General features: G+C 32.6%; 1 protein-coding gene across 1 annotated transcript; it reads right to left on the reverse strand.

Moving 5' to 3' along the window:
- LOC133184554 (degenerin deg-1-like) lies at positions 1-16732 on the reverse strand. The gene is made up of 12 exons (XM_061319641.1): positions 16412-16732; positions 15537-16180; positions 13809-13889; positions 13605-13696; positions 11968-12131; positions 11649-11738; positions 11339-11456; positions 11122-11200; positions 10832-10889; positions 5074-5180; positions 3669-3750; positions 1-214 (listed from the first exon to the last, which is right to left on the reverse strand). The coding sequence occupies exons 1-12, from the start codon at positions 16727-16729 to the stop codon at positions 2-4; spliced, it is 2046 nt and encodes a 681-aa protein (XP_061175625.1). The 5' UTR covers positions 16730-16732; the 3' UTR covers position 1.
- Between the last annotated feature and the right edge of the window lie 1735 nt (positions 16733-18467).

An 18467-nucleotide genomic window follows, 5' to 3' on the forward strand; every position in this document is an offset into this window, starting at 1 on the left:
ATTATTTCGACCAGGCTTGATCATCTTTCTCCATTGGTTCCTTGAAATAAATGTCTGTAACTGGTGTTAATGAACGCGCAGGCCTCCGAAACACTTTAGACCGCAAAAGATTTAATAGTTCGATAAAAAATTGAAAGATTTCTACAAAACTCAGGATGGAAGCCCCCATGAAAAGTCCAAGTGCACCACCGACATCCGAAATTAACTGAAAGCCCTGTAAGAAAAAAAGAAAGAAGAAATACATACATATATGGCAGCAAAAAAGATTATTATTCAAAGATTAAAAAAGAGAGAAAAACCGTAGTAGAAATGCTATTGTGTTTTGGAAAGTCAAAATTTATGTATTCGAAAGAATATGATCAATTATCTGCAATCATATTGGGCACATTTTGAAATATTGAAAATACCATGATAAACTACACCAGCCCTACGTTTACAAAATGTTTGGCACCATTTTTGTTGAACAGCCTGATCTATGTTATGTTTTTATCTCTTTGTAAGACAAACTTATGGTTTGAACAAGCCTATTTTTGGAAGTCTCTCTGAATTTAGAGTCGAACCTTACCATTCACTTTTGTCATTGTCTTTGGCTGTTTTTATTACCTAAGTATATTTTTCTGTATTGATCTACAATTTAACGTATAAAATTCGAATTTGCTAAGACTTATTTTAAGTGATCTTCAATTGACTTAAAGAAAAGTTATATTAAGAACTTTTTTTATCTTTTAAGTATTCGAAGATGGGATGATTAATTTGAAAGATCAATCAAATATACCAAACGTGAAAATAAAAGTAATAAAATTCTCAGATAGGAAGAAATTACCGAACAACTGAATCCGATTGAAAGCAAAATTGATTTTTGTTTGTTTTATTCATTAGTTTGTTTGTGTAACGTCCCTTTCGAGAATTTTTCACTCATATTGAGACGCACCACTTGCCGGTGGATAGCTGCAAATTTTATACCTATACTCGGCACTTATGGCCATTGACCAGTGAGGGATCTTTTTTGTGCCAGCACCTACTGCGACACGGGACCTCAGTTTAAACGGTCTCATCCGAAGGACCGGTCTCCACGTCCCACTGTGGGATTTGAACCCGTGACATAAGGATCAACTCCTTACTCCGCGATTCTAGAGCAATCGCCCTAACCATTGCGCCACGCCGGCGAAAATTTTATTCTTGGAAAAAAGTAAGATATGATAGTATCATGTTAGAGAGACATTGCAAGAGGGAAAATTTTCATCCGTCACAATATTAGCTGTGTACATGGATTGGAGCATGTACGTCTAATTACAAATGCTGATCAAGTAAAGATTAACAAGGGCCTTAACGATCACCTGAGTATAATACAACACTGTAAAGGATCGACAGAAGTATAAAACAGAATTAATTGATTGATGAAGCTATGTAACTGTTGCCCAAGAATTTTAAAAATTTGGTAAAAATACCTTTGCTAATTGTAACGTGCGAGACCCAATTGATCTCCTTGGGATCGCACTTGATTTTTCCAGGTCTTACAGGGATGATAATGAATGCAAAATGTACACAAATACAATGGACACTTGCCTAGTGTGTAAGGTATTCGATACATACAGATGTGTTTTGTCATATGCCTAGTGCTACAATTAAGTACACAGAGAGAGACTGCTATACAACCTGGCTATTTGCCACTTATCACTAACTCCCATATATCTTCTAGTCACTCTGGCTCTCTGTGATCACTTTGATAAAGTCTGAAACAACTTTATGTAGTCTCTTGCCAACTAAACTCTGATCACCATGACTTTACCTGATAATAACTAATCAATCGTCAAACAGTGTACACCTACTGTATTCATTTGGCCCTTTTGCTACATAAATAATCTTTATGCTAGTCTTTTATATTGCTTTCCAGGCAAGAATCTGACTTTGAGCATGTTTTGCTTATTTAAACCAAATATTCATATTTAATTTGTTTCTCTCTCTATAAATAATATTCTTTCTTGTATTCTCATTCAATTAAATAACCTGTTAATTATATTATACACAATGATTTCTTGATTAACACAATTCACAAATTTCGCCTTTTTTCGGACACAAAAGCTACTCGATATACGGTATCTATACTTATAAATTAATAAGTTTTGCAAAATAAACTTCGAAACGGGTGCACTAGAGTTCTTACTTACTCCTCTAACAATACACTATATTCAAGATGATGTCCATAAACTATATTTAGATTTCATTCGCATAGTAAGTGTCGCACATTAAATAAAAAGTCTACTTTTATTTTCTATAAACAGCCATGAAATAGCAAAAACGTGAATACGGTGGCGTTTCCGGTTGGCGGATCTAAGTTACTGGCAGTTTTTAATGAAACTGACAACAAGCAATCGTTTATTTATTTCATAAAACGTCATCACTTTATTATTCAATCAAAACTTGATTTAAATGATATAAAAGAAATAAGTTGTGATAACCGACTAAAAAGGGAAATGTGCACATTATTTTCGTCATTCGCCAATCTTAATATTGACAGAAGCTTCTAGAACATCATATAGCATCGAGCCCGATGTTAAAAAGAAAAACGAGGCGATTCTAGCTGCATGAAAATAAAAAAAAAAGCTTTTGTGTGAATGGTCATTGAAATAATGGTAAATCATTGATAACACTATAAGTTGTGAATATATTTATATATCGAAAGACTATTACATATATGTAGTAGGTTTTTCTAATAAATTTATCGGTAAAATTTGTAAATTTATCGGTAAAATTTGTATTTTCCTTACTGAGAGCATCGTGGCAACGAACCCGAAGTACAATTTGTACTTCGTAATAAACTTGCTTACATGAAAAAAGAAAATTAATGAATAAGGTATTGTTCAAATATAATTAAAGCTGTAAAATTTTGTGCTTTAATCAATACATTTCAGTTTTTTTTTCTGAATACAGTCTTTTGTATCAAATACTCGGCCTATTCATAGGGCGTTAAACAGCTAATTTTTACACAGGTACTCGGGTCTTGGTATGTAAATATGTATGTACCGGGTACCTTATTGATATATAAAAAAGGTAAAGTACATTTTTTACAAATCAATAAGGTACATATACATATTTATAAACCAAGACCCAAGTACCTGTGAACCCCCCCCCCCCCCCCAATAATCAATTTTTCAATAAAATGTGCATATTCACTCCTTTTATCCTTGGCGGAAATGAAATAAGAGCATCTGAAGTACAATATCCATAACATTGTATAACAGGTTTCACAATAAATGTCAATTAAATGATATTGTTATTTTTCAAGATTTTACAAAAAGGGGGTGGGGTGGGGGTGGAGACGTACATTTACTTCCTGTGGGATTTTGAACAAAGTATTCCTTCTATAAGCCTGTAGGTTGCCAGTAAAAACTACAATATATTTTCTGTCGGTAGTGGTGTAAATTCAATTCCCCGCGCTTGCGCGGGATTTCATCTAGTTTTTAAATAATTGTATCTAATTCCAAAACACGTGTCTTCAAATATTTTAAATAAAATTACAGTATAATTTAATTTTATCTTCAATTAATCAAAATGTTTGAATCTCGTCTGCCGCAAAGTAGCAAAACAATGCACTCAAAATATCAAAGTAAATGCAATCTATAAAAACCTGCAAGGAATGAAAAAAAGGTCCAAGATTAATTACTTACATCATACATTGGTTCTTCTCGGATTTCCTCGTAGTTCAAATCTTCGTAGTAAATAACGGCTTTTAGAAAGTTTTCCGATAACCTTCAAGAAATACAATTTCAATAATGCATTTAAAAATAATATTCGTCATTGTTTTATTACATATTACAAATATTGCTTCTTCTTCTTCTTCTTCTTCACAAACGAAATCTATCTGTGTGAATTGATTCGACAAAATTGAATACAAACCACCTGCAAGTATTTTTGTTGCTCGTCATAAAAAAAGGATTCACTTCCGTTAAAAACTATTTAGAATTTAGATGGCATTACGTTACAAGTATTCCCCCAGTGGTAAATGTGAGGTTTCTGATACCAGTTCTTAAGAGTATAGTTACTCTTAATTTGTGGAGAGCATGTGTTTTCATTTCATTACATTACCAATCTTTCAATCCCACTGTGGGACGTGGAGTCCGGTCCTTCGGATGAGACCGTATAAACCGAGGTCCCGTGTCGCAGTAGGTGCTGGCACGAAAAAGATCCCTCAATGCCAAGTGGCCTTAAGTGCCGAGTATAGGTCAAAATTTGCAGCTCTCCACCGGCAAGTGGTGGCGTCTCCATATGAGTGAAAAAAAAAATTCTCGAGAGGGACGTTAATCAATAAACAAACAAACAAAACAAATCTTTCACTTGCGCCAATATTTTTCACCATCCTAAACATTTTTACCATCCAATAAGGCAAATTACAGAGCTCTCTTCTTATTCAAAATGAAATTTTCGAATTATAAATGTTTTTGAGTAAAATACTTATCTTCTTCAATGACGTCTGTCCATAGTTGCATATTCTCATATTTATATACAGATAACGAAAATCAGAAACTCAAAAAATTATTTATCAGTTTAACTTTATTTGGTCCAAGCTTCTTTTTGTAGAGTAAATATTTAACACCTTTACAATATCGATTGTATAGCTTTTTTTAAATGCAAGAATGCAAAATCCTTTTGGGAATCAGGATGGTTTAAGACCAAAACTTTAAAAAAAAGTACAATGTATGTAGACTCAAGATCCATAAAAATGGGACATATATAGTATATAAAAAAGATCAAAACTACATATTTTGCCTCATCGGCTATCATACATATTTTAGTCTAAGATACAAGTTAAATGTACTGAATATGATTTTACTAGTATGAATTCATGTTCCTTTAACTGAATATGTCTTTACATGTCTGATATAAAGGTACATGTTTTGAAGTAAGCATTTGGGCTTTTTCTCATTATTTGTTTCTTTCTGCCTTTTTTGTTTTTGATAATATATCAGGCGTTAACCTAAAAGTAGATGAAGACTACAAGAAAGCTTTAATCAGAAATAGTTCCTTTGAGCTCTCGGTACAAGTAAGTTAATGAAGTACAAAATATACAAGTACCTGTCAATGTCACTTGCTGATGCATCATTACTTAGTACTTTATTGCATTCCTTAGCGAAGAACCAATTTCGGGACCCATCACAAATGTCTACCATAATATTCTCTTTCTACAAAACAAGAAATACATATTTGTTAAATATCGTTTTCTGAAAAAAGAAACTATAAGATACACAAAGTAACGATACTGGGGTCATACAAACTTACAATAATAAAATCTAGAAAATTTCATCAGAAGAAAAATGAAGATCTATGAGAAAGTCTAGATCTTGATTTCTGTAAAGATTGTTATTAAAAAAACACTAATTATTATTTGCAAAAATAAAGTACTTGTAAAAGATAAATGTATTAAAGTTATGAAAGAACCTTTCAAATTATTTGAACATCTTTATCGATGATATCATTCATACAAAAAGTTAAATTTGTCATGTTTACATCCAATGAATATTATCTCCTTTGTTTTCGATTCTATGAAAATCGCGGTCGTTTATAAAAACTTTAACCTGCTAAGTCCATTCCAAGTTTTTTATCTGTTTAGCGTCCACCCATCTTTCAAAAACATACCTACCTATTCAAAAAAAAAATTTTATAGTCATAAAAATGACTTCATTCAAAGGATTTGATTTCATTTATCTATTTTTCTCGTAGAAAGATCTATTCTATTGCAAAATGAAGGTAATAAATGCTTTAAATATACCTAACATTGGCGACAAATATTTAAAGAAATTGATAGATTTTAAAGATTTCGACCAGAATATTCAACTTCAGGACTCCTGATTTTGTTTTTTTTCTGAAATGGGTGTCAAAAACCAAGGCGCGCGCGGACGCTAAACATAGAAAAAACTTGGAATGGCCTAAGCAAGGCACCTGTATAAATTTCTTGAACGATGACTCTTCCATCAATGAAAAATACAAAGAGGTACGTATCATCAAAGCAAATTTAATCCAACTATACATGATCATTTATACAGACATAAATATAAACAATAAAATGTCTTTCTTTGTTTGTTAGTATGGAAATTAATGTCGCAGCTATTGCAGAAAAAAATACATAACTCGCTTACGCGAGTTATCTATTTTTTCTGCAAAAGCTGCAACCAATTTTTCCCATACTAACAATAAAAGAAAGCATTTTTAATTACTATCCTTTATTTCGGTCACTACTGCTAAATTGTATGATCAAAACCTTTCCAGTAATTACATTCTCCGTAGCCTTGAAGTTCAATTGTTTTACAATCAAGGTCGTCATGCATGATGGAAAACTATTTTTAACATTAAACGATGCTATTTGCTAACATTAATGAAACGCTTATGTAGCAGTGTCTTCCACTTTGAATTACACGAGGTCAATTTTTGATCAAAGCACTGATTCCATGACATTCATGAATCATTTGATTTGATAAAATATTAATAAATAATTCACTTGATTAAATGTTTCTCAGAAAGGTCATGTATGATACTTATAAATCACCCAGTCGGACCTAATAAACACAGAAGAATAAAATGTATTCTCTTTCACTTGATGATCATAAAGTAATACCGCTGCCAGGAATTTTATACGCATTTTGTATATATTTTTAAAAAAAACTTTTAAGAAAAATATACATCGATGTATGCGGTTATTTTATTGCCTCAGTTAAAGAATTTGGAAAGAGGTTATGTTTAAACTAGTTTTTGTTTGCTTGTCTGTGCACGAATACATGTAAATCTAAAGTTATGAACGGAATAAAAACGAAAGCCAAAAGATATGGCCATGTGGCTTCAAAGAATTGGTTCTGGGGAGGATGCAGGTTCTATACATCTCTTTATTTTCTTGCAAAAGACATATACAAAGAATGTTCCAATCATTAAGTATTAGATAAAGTTATTATTTTACCATTACAAAGCAAAATTATATGTCTTCTGTCGTCTTTTATTCATGAAGGCTACCAAGTGTCTATTAAGCATATAGATATTTTCTGAATTTAATGTAATAATTTTAGAACACATAATTAGAAATCTGACTTTCCCAATAAGGCATTATTTTATGGTTGATTGTTATGTACATCAAACAAATCAAGTTTATCAATTTGTTATTTTTTTTTTGTTACAATGCAACAATTGGGTGTATTCATAGAATATACTTCTTCTTTAAGGCATCTGATAATTTTGTAAATTTAGTGATATCAGATACCGATACTTTTTTAAAGAAAAACTATTGCAAATCACTATGTATCACCTGTTCTTAGAAACCCTTTTCATTACTCCCCACAAAAATAGTAACTCCTGTAAAAGAGAAACTTTAGACGTCCTTGCTAGAGCATATTCGAGATGTGGTGTAAATGAAATGTGGATTCTCAAAAATTCCAAAAACCTTTTAGAAAATTTATAATCACAATTTTTTTTTCAAAAATCAGTGACATCAAAACCTATGACTTCTCTATACTTTATACAATCAAATTCCCACGATAAAAAAATGACTTTTTGATATCATACACAACTGCATCTTAAATAAAAATGAAACTCTGAAATTGGTGATCATCTACAAAATTACTTTGTAAAAAACACCCAGATTCTACACATAAGTACACAGATTTTTATCCAACTTTTCTATCGTCCTAACTTCCCTTATTTATGTAGCAATATACCATTATCAACTGCATGTGGAGTTTATGTTTCCCATTTGATTCGCTACGCAAATAAGAACAATTTCTAAAACGATGCAAGCTATTGACAAATAAGTTGATGATACAAGGATATGTTGTCTCGTTTAAAGTCAACATTTCGCAAATTCTATGGTCGATACAACAACCATGTTAGCAAATACAATCTACAGTGAAGTCGTATTTTGACTGTTTTTCATAAAGTGTTAGGCCATTATTTTCACAATGAATTTACGGTTTTGATCATAACAAGAAGGATACGGCGGATGTGTCCGATCAACAGGAGATGTTTACTCCTCCATGTCACCTGATCCTAACTCTGATGTTTACAATACAAATCTGTGAACAGCGCATAAAACATGAACCCAAGGAAATTCCAGAGGTGGGATCAGGTGTCTAGGAAGCATAGGCATCCCCTGTTGGCCAGTCACACCCGCCGTGAGCCCTATGTATTGATCAGGTAGACGGAACATTACGTTGTCAAAGTCAATATAAAAAAACAAAGGCTTAAAATTTGTATGAAACACGTCAGTCTATATATCTAAAGATAGAATATATTTGTTAACAAGGTCATTATAACGACCATAACAAGTTCATTATAACGACCATAGAATTTACGAAATGATGACTTTATAGAAGGTTGTTGAAATCCCTGTAGTATCACTACTCCATCAGTAGTCTACCTCGGGTTAAAAAATTTATCGTAGTCAGATCATGCTCTTAAGTATCGAATAAGCTGGGAGATATGAACTTCAAATGTAAGTGATGGGGAATATTACTCAATAAATCAGGAATGTTGACGACGGAAAAGCTGGTCATCTTTTTTTCATACAATTTACTTGTTAGTTGGCCCTTATCGTTTATAACCAGTAAAAATAGTTGTCTCTGCGGTGTCTATTACAAGTTCACTGGGATATATCGAATCGACATACATGTACGAATGGATTAACACTTTTCTCGAATATATTGTACAGTAATCCTGAAGTCTTTCCTTACTGCTGTTAAAATTTTGGTTAGCAGTAAAGAAAGAGGCTTGGTAAAACATTTATTTAAACCCGTATGTGTCTTTGTTCATAAAGATTTTTATGTAGTTTAGGAATCTGGTATATGGATTAACACTTTTCTCGAATATATTGTACAGTAATCCTGAAGTCTTTCCTTACTGCTGTTAAAATTTTGGTTAGCAGTAAAGAAAGAGGCTTGGTAAAACATTTATTTAAACCCGTATGTGTCTTTGCTCATAAAGATTTTTATGTAGTTTAGGAATCTGGTATAGGTATTATAATTTAAATTCAATTTGATTGTTGAGAATATCAAAAATATTTAAAACCGACATGCGACTTTGATGAATTTCCTCCTTAGAAAGGGAACCATGAGTATAAGTTGGATCACCACTTGCAGAATTATATCCACATTCTTCAAAATTAAAGTTATAATAATGAACCTAATATACAAAGACAATGTAGTTTCCAGCTTTGTCAGCTGGGACCAGTACATATTGATCGTATAATCTTATCATTTTTCACTTCTGGTTTATTGAAGACAGAAGGTTAGATGGTTTTCATATTTGTTATTGCGAAATTTCAACATCTATCTGATACTTCTAATCCATTCTGATAAAATGTCAAGGTCTTTTTTCTCATGTTTGGCCCATCGCCTGGCGTAATCTTCCACAGAAATTAAAATATTTATGAAATTTTGACACCTGTTGAAAGATCGATCGGGGTTCCCTAAATGTTCGTCCTTTTTAAATAAATGATTTGAGGTCCTAATTATTAACTATATTTACGTCACAAGTATTGAAGGGTCCAGTGGGACTATTTTTGAAGGGTGAAGAAGAACACGTAGGAGGATTATGTTTCAGATGTTCTAATACTAGGTGTGGAGTTCAATTTAAAATGGATTCAAGACTGGACCCTTTTGTGATTAAGGATATTACTAATACATGTACATGTATTCACTTTGTTGGCAAATTTAAGTTTAAGGAGCAAATGGGTTACTTGAGCAGTATTCTTTTCCATATCAAGTGACGGTTTTAAAAACCCTTTGATTTGCAATATCCATAATCTGTATTCTGGCATCAAAGAATCCAAATATGGAGTTTTCTTAGCCTTTTTAAATAAACCATTCAAAACTCTCAAAGAGGCAGAGTGACATTTGGTATGAATGTGGTAAAGATGTAGCTGTTTATATAAGGTGGTAGTGAATCAAAAGAGACATCGTGTATAATAGGTTTATTGTAAGACCGATGTCCCTGACATCGCTTACGCCTCTGTGTATTTTTAAAAAGTCCAATCACATTCACACTGCTACACTGTGGACTTGAAATATTCTCTAATTTCCTAAGAGTATTATTCTCGTTGTCTAAATAGGCTATTAGTATGGTGGTAATTTTTTTTTCTAGAATTCTTACTTTCATTGAAAAAATAGAATGATCAGGTAAATTAAAGTGCTTGTAGAGAAACTGCTGACCTCTTGTTAATTTGAAATTTATGAACCGATATTCTTTTATTAAGTGAACCCTTGATTCTGTATGAGATAGTTAACTTGTTAAGTTTTCATGTAATAAATGCACTGTTCATATAAGAATGTTGTGATTTCGTCGTTCATTTGAAAAAAGTCTAAAAATTAAACTAAAGAAAATAAAACGAAAAAAGAAAGTGAAAACACCTATTTGTCTAATAAATGAAATAGACTGTCACGGTAGCTCATTCGACAGAGAGCTCGCTCCGTGATTGGAAGGTCGTGGGTTCCAGCCCCGGCCGCGACTGAACTTAGTCGATAAAAAATAGGTAGCAACTGTTCCTTCGCCAAGCGCTCGGCACTTTGAAGTGAAAGTTGCGAGTCCTTCGAATGAGACCTTAAAAACCGAGTCCCCGTGTCACGGCAGACGTTGGAACGAAAAAGGTCCCTCACTGCTCAATGGCACTGAGTGCCGAGTTAAGGTCTAAATTTGAAGGCCTTAACCGGTATATGGTGACGTCTCTATATGAGCGAAAAATTCTCGAAAGGGACGTAAACAACATACAATCAATCGATAAATGGAATAAGTATGCATAAAGTGAAGAAGAAATGCAATCTACCCTGTATTTTTTTTTTAAATTAAACTTGTTTCTTACCAAAAATTTTTGACTTGGCCAGGCTCTTCCAGACAAACTCGTGTCATATATTTTTTGTCTGTGTACAAAGAAATAAATTATTTTTTTAAGAAATCATAAATTTGAATTACATAGTAATGTCAGTTACTCGGATTAAACCCATAGATGTATTTGATAATTGAATTTTTGTTAATTCAGAAAAGTGAACCACATTTTACTAATAATAAACTATTTAGCAGTTTTGGTAATAATAAATAATAATTCACAGGGTTTTGTATCATTTCTCTGATTAATCCTTGAGGAAAACCTACCTACACGGACTTCGACAGTTACAGTCAAGCAAATTGTTTTCTAACTTGAAGACAAGAAATTCCTCACATTCGCTTGCCTCTTAGCAAAAAAAAAAAAAATCAACATAAATTAAATTCATAAACTATATGCTGTCATAGAGCAATAATAACCGATTATTTTTGCAATAATTGTTCAAAACACACACAAAAAAAAAACAAAAAAAACCCACATACTCACCAGTTGAATTTGAACAGAGTGGTAGGGAATCTATGTTGCCAATCTTTATATATGAAGTGGAGGGAATGCATTGACACTGACTTAATATTTCTCTCTGACGACAAAGTTTCAAACAGGCCTACATGTAGTTCATAAAGAAAGGGAGAACCCAATATTTATATATTTTCCTAATTATTTTCTCAATAGAATCTCAATATTTTAAAAATTATTTCCTTTTGAAAAAGTATTGTACAACTGATTGTTTTTCCTCTCGAGAGGTTAAGCAGAGATCTTATACTGAATGATATAATTTTTCATACTGAATTCATACCGGGATTGTGTAGCGTATTCCAAACATTCGTGTAAATTCTTCCCCTGATTCACAATTTCCATGCGGTTCAGACGCTCGCTGAATGGTAACCTGTTGTTCAAAATAAGCAACATACACCAAAAATGTCCAGTTTATCTTTAAAAATGAATTTAACTGAAAAAATGTCATTTTCATTCCATTACAATCTTTTTATGACGGGCTGTTCTGTTTTTATGACCTAAATCGTATTAAATGTGTAATATCGGAAAAACTTCTTACAGTACTAACTATTATATGGAGTCCAAAGACTCTTATCTCTGCAATGATAAGCAGAGCTTACCATTTTCATCCCTATGGTTGTTTCAAAACGAGGGTTCAGTGTAAATCCTTCTTCTTCCGGAAAGGGAAACGTTCCAGGTTCATGAATTACCAACCTCATACCAAAAGCATCCATGTAGTCCTTTACATACTCAAAAGTTTCAATATTAAGCGTTAGGCGTAGACCTGCAAGCAAGAGAAAAAATAAACTATGTGTCTTCTTCATTTTATTTTTGTTTGAAAGGGGGGGGGGTTATTCAAAAGAACTCGATCAGTAGTGGAAGACGCTTACATTCTAAATTACAAATAAGTAATTGTCGCATGAAAATTTGCAAAGCTCGGGATTTTGTTTATAAATAACAATAAAATCAAAATTCCCTTGAATTTTAATCAATCTACAACACGAATCGCCTGTATTTACTCTCTTTAATAGGGATTTTCAAACAATAAAATGTTTCTTTGGTTTTTAGTATTAGAGTTAATATATAGATGTCCTGTTGCATAGAAATTGCGCGGGCTTTTTTCTGCAAAATAGCGAAAAAAGAGCTTAAAAAAAGAACGAAGACATTTTATTTTATATTTATGTCTGCATATATAATTCTATAAAGTAAGATCAAATTCATTTACATCAACCGAATATTAATTCCTTTATTTTATACGGTTGATTTCAATGAATTCAGTACTACTTTGCATATGAAACACAGAATCCAACAATACCACTGATAATACTGACCAATCACACTGAGTGACTGTTTACGAGTATGGCATTTGTAGTAAAAAGCAACACCTGGTCAGTCAAGTTCACAGAAAAGCTTGTCATATTTGGTTGTGATTTGACCTGTTGGAATTAATACTAGTATAAGAAAATTTTAAGCATGAAATTAGTAAGGCTACTCTGCTACGAAGGAAAATCTAAAAAAAAAAATTGAGTTTTTGTTCCTATCTCCTTTAAAGAAACACCAGTGATTGGTATTAATCAACATAATTTATTATATTCTCCTTCCTTGTACATGCATTTAAGGTTAAATAGCAAAATAGCATTTAGAAACTAGATTGCTATTACAATATGACTTTATGGTTATAGGAAGTAAAACTTGCTTTGCTTGTCCAAGTGTAATTTTTGTTTACTCCATACTCGTGAACAATCATTCAACAGATTGATCAGTATATTGTCAGTGGTATTGCTGGGTTCTGTGTTTCATTTGCAAAGTAGTATATTGATTTCATTGAAAACTAATATCCAATCGATAAGTAATTAATATGGTTATCATTTTATGAAGTTCTACCACGGTCGTTCAAGAAGTGACACGCTGTTATTGGAATGATAGCTTTGATAAACGATCGTAGTTTTCCTAAGATATTCTATACCATATTAACGCTCAGTAGCTAAGCACTTTAAACATTACATTATTTTGCACATAAAGTAAAATCAAAATTCGTATATAAAGTACATAATCAAATTTTACTTTAAAACAAAGATTAGCCACTGTGTATAGGTGTGTAAAGTTGTATGCATACTTTTTCAAAGATTCTCCAGGATTGGAGATTATTAGCTTTGCTTAGGATTGAAGTAAGTTGGAGAAAAAAAAATTACAAAACTGAACAAGATATTTTGTTGCACCATAAATGAATCAGATTGAAGTTTCTGTGAAAACAAACCCAGAAGAGGTCCTGATCTCTTGGTGATGTACGAGGTGTCCTGAAATGTGTAGCAGTTTCCATATTCCAAAGACTGGAACAGGCTAAAATTACTATTTAAAAAGAGCAAAGAAAGATAATGGTATGGAAAATTTGGTTTCTTCGTATGAAATTTGATAAGTTTTTAAACCATTAAAAGTGCAGAAGGGAGGAACTTATTCATACTTATGGTAACACTCGTTTCCGTTGAAAGCACAAGATACCAACATGTCAGCAATGGTATGACCTACAATTTCTCTTGTTTTTCTAAAATAATGAGAAATGCACTTCAAAACAAATTGCTATCACATTTTGCATAATCAAATTTAGTTCACTTATCGATGGGTTGATAAAAGAAAAGGCTAAAACAAACGAAATGCATTATGAAACGTAAAATACAACAATTTAAACTAAAGCAGATGCAATGGGACTAAGACATGAACGAAAATGTGTTTCATTTGTTTTACATCATTGTCGGAACCCACGGGTTTTCTCTCCGTTACACTTCATTCAACTGTAGAATGTAGTGTAACGGAGAGAAAACCCGTGGGTTCCGACGATGGTTTTACATAAAATCATTGGTTTTCATATTCAAGTTTGCCTTTGTCAGCTTTGCTGAGAATGAGAAAAATTGTGTATTTCTCAATAGTCACAGACGTGGAAAATAAGACACCTAATCAAATACAAAAGTCTCAAAGGAACACGAAGCATCTATACATGATACCAATGCAGGTATTAACCATTCTACTACTGAAGAAACAGTTATGGTGATTCCAGTTTACCACCCTCATGATTTTATGACTATTTATTAAGTACACAATGTTTCGAGCATCTCTTTATATGTTATTCTTATACCGGTGTTGTAGAGTAGGATTCCCCCCATAGCCAGCCCCCTCCCCCCCCCCCCCCGGGAATCTGTACTTTAGAGTAGGATTTTCCCCCGAGGGAAAATCTCACACTAGAGCCATATATCCCCCTCTTTCTTTCTCAGAGTAGGATTTCCCCTCTTTAATCATATGACAATAATATGGCAAAACATTTCTATGAAAGTCAACTGTTTTTAATTAAAATATGAATGTTTTCGACTCAAGAATTTTCGAATTTAGTATTTTATCATAAAAAAGAGTTCAGATCATTGTGTCTCAACCCAAATTTTTAACTCATATGAAATTGTAAAATAAGTCACTAAAAATCATAAGACTCGATGTCTCAATACCCTCTCTCGGCGCAGCGGTACGTGTTTGCTCACAAATTTTAAAATTATATAAGGACACTTTTAGTGATTTGATAATTTGTTTGACCTCTAAAGGCCCAGTATTTCATCTATGCATCCATCCTTTTTACAAAGAGTGTGCGAGAAAAATTTTAAAATTTATGTTATTGATGGGTTCCATGCACATGCCATTTTGTGAGCGTTAAAATCTAGTAGTTCTTCCAGGAAAAAAAACTAATTCCATAAACACAACAATACAAGAAACATTGCTTGTGAGTATGCCCCTTCGACCCTCGATGTAAAATTGGATTTGAAAGCAGAGAGCAACTACTCTCTAAAAGTTTTGCAATTTTTTTTTTTAATTTTTATAAATAAATGACCAATTTTCAGTTCCATGGCAATATTTAAACACCAGAATTAAGTGGAGACACTTAAGTACATAGTTTGAAATACGACTGAAGAAACAAATTATTTAAAATAAAATTCCTTTTTGTTTCTATGGAAAAAATTTGTCCACCGATTACATGTACATTGTACAATTTTTTTTACAGAAGCCAGTTTGACCAGATGGAAAGAAAAAAAAATTGGAAAGCCTACTCTACAAGACCGGTAGCCTTTTCCTGTTTTTATCAATACATATACTTCAAAGAGTTAAAAAAAAATACGACTCTGGTCCCTTTTTCAGAAAAATCAATTTTTACCTTGTATTCTTTTGAAATTCTGATTGGAATTTAGCGACTCGCTGGTTCCATTTATCCTGGACATGTTGATCAAGCTCGTCTTTATAATCCCGAAAACTAGACCAGGTACCATCAGCGCCTATCCATCCATAGGTTGAAGTGGGGTAGTAACTGGTAGAAGTTTTGTAGGAACTAGTAGTAGCATAAGATGGTGTGTTTGTGACGGGAGGGACACTAGTCCCTAGAATCCCTGAAGTTAACGTCCCACCAGACCCAGTACTTCTTTTTCTGATCCTTTGACTGGCCTTCAGAACCCATGGTTCGTTTTTGCCCGCTTCAATATTAATGTTTTCCTTTGCCAATAATATTGACAACCAACTTTTTGGGGAATACTTGTTTTTAAAAATGTTCTTGTATTCTTTAAAAATGTTCTTGTATTTTCTATGGTTTTTATTGAGTTCAGTTAATGAGTAGTCGGGTTGTTTCTCCGTTGAAGGTGCTGGACGCTCGGGAATTCCTTGTCCCCTTCTCGGTTCTTCTGAAGAAAAGATGTTAGTGATTTTATCACTGTTCTCTGGTGACAAATGGGATGAAGAGGATACTTTAGTTTCTGTGTTAGACCTACGGTTTTTACTTCTTTTCTTTCTAATAGGCGATCCAGTGCCCTATTGCAAAAATGAATTATATATAATTTAAAAGAAAACACATTTCTTGATTAGTTTTCCTTGAAGGAAAAAATGGATGGTTTGTTATTTGCCTCTATTTTTAGCTTGTGAATTATTTAGGCTAGACATTATTAAATGACACATCATATCAATAATAAATTATTTTACAACAGATTTTTTGATCAATTTTGGCTCATTTAGCCAATCAATTAAATAAAGCAAACAACTTACGTTTATAGCTATCTGTGTGTCTTTGCTTGTCATATCAAGTTTGGTCATTTTTATCGGGTTCATATTACAGATAGATACAGCTGGAAACGGTAAACTAGAAAATTTTAAATCCACTGAAGTCTTCACAGGGTAGGATTTATAAGATCCGAATAAACGCGATAACTGGTAGCTCAATACACCAGCAGCTGCTAGAAAGACCAAAATCCAGAGGAGGCGCTGATACCAATGCCGAGATGTCACCCATCTAGAAACACCGTGAATAGAGGAGTTCTCCGCCATTGTTTTTAGAACCTCCTTTATAGAAGCATCGGTGTTCATGCTATTCTCCATGACCATCTTTAGAAAAGTCAAATGAAACACAAATTTAGAAAATACTTCAATTCTAAGACTATGTTGTCAAGTTCAGTTTTACTTATCAAAAGGTGTTGCAGTTCATAGAGAAACTGATAGACTGATTTTTGAAATTGCTTTTTTAGTTAATTTTTTTTTAATGGAGAGTGTGTTCTTATGTTCAGATTTTCCAATTTAGCCATAACTTCATCCGATCATCGCAAAAATTCCAACGTACTACATTAGTTGGACTATCGTTACCATTATTGTAGAATTGTTAGTAAGTACTCCGATGGCAATGATAAAATGATTTCACTTTTTATCATGATCGTATAATTTTATAGATGACTTCATTTCCTCGCGCCATCATTTCTCAGATTGAACTTTGAAGTATTTGACACGAAAAGCATTCTTTAATTACCTAATTAATAGAACTCTCTAAAGGGATGCAAGAGAATAAATATTTAGAAAATAACAAAACAGATTTTAAAGTTTTTCTAAAGTACCCCCATGTCCAATGCACAATGAAGCTTGCGATAGTCCCGTTAGGCTGTCAATAAAATTGGATGTAAACAGCGTCTTTGTTAAAATTCTCATGATTAATCAACATTAATAGCAAATCAAGGCAAGTCTTTGATCCTTGACGATATAATGGTGTGCAATAAAAGTGTACGATTCTGTTACTTTGAAAAAATAAACGAATCATCGAATAAAATGATCATTTTCTATTTGACGGAGAATGAGTCGTTGTGATAGATTCTAAAGCACACTGATTATACGATCTCCAGTCTGAACATTGATGATGAAATGCTATACAGTGATTAAATTAACAATGTGTCTTAAGGAAAATCTCTTTCTAAAAAAAGGAAACAAAAAAAAAAAAATTAAAACAAGCTTCATGAGTACTTAAATGGTGCTAATTTATTGATGGATAGCATTTACATTACAAAAATCTTGTGTTTCAAAGAATTTCTTTTAAATTTCTTTTCAGCAATGATAAAATATACTTGGTTTAAGCATTCTACCACCTTCCCCCATAAAGTTGTCATAAAGAATTATGCGTAGTAGTTTTGGCATTTAATCTTTACAGGAATTGAGATAACTTAATATCTGCGGGAGAGGGCTGAAATAGACTATGCCTGCTGCCCGATCCCATTCACTTTTTGTGAATAAAATAATGTATAAAAAAAATATTTAAAATCTTTATACATATATTTTACTTGATACAAAAAAGAAGAAAAGCTGTCATCAATACAGTTTCAAACAGTGAATCATAAAAGAGAAATCCGGAATCTCCTTCAAAACAGTTTTATAGTTAATTCCTGTTCTTACCTTTTAATGTTGTTTTCTGTATCTAATCACAACTTATGAACAATTTCGATAGAAGGAAGCCATCCACTAGGGAAGGATGGACCCTCGGCATATTAACGCTACTCAGAGATGTGGACTGTCCGTATCAACAATAAATTATGTATGCTGTTCAGATATAAAGGTCTTGTGATTAATAAATTTGAGTAGGTTCTTGGTAAATTACAGCATTAGTAGAGAAATGGTCTAGTGACTTTTCAAAAGCTGTCAATTTGTATTACATCATAAATAGCTTTAGTTCCCTTGCAGGATGAAGGAATTGCATTTTATTTATTGGGTTTTTGTGAGTTTCTCAATTTGCTTTATTTTGATTAACAAGAAATCAAATGAATTTGGAAACATTGACAGATAAACAATG

The sequence above is a fragment of the Saccostrea echinata genome, unplaced genomic scaffold (assembly GCF_033153115.1).
Source record: "Saccostrea echinata isolate AGI-Se365-2 ecotype Australia unplaced genomic scaffold, CSIRO_AGI_Sech_v1 ptg000010l, whole genome shotgun sequence".
NCBI classification, from domain to species: domain Eukaryota; kingdom Metazoa; phylum Mollusca; class Bivalvia; order Ostreida; family Ostreidae; genus Saccostrea; species Saccostrea echinata.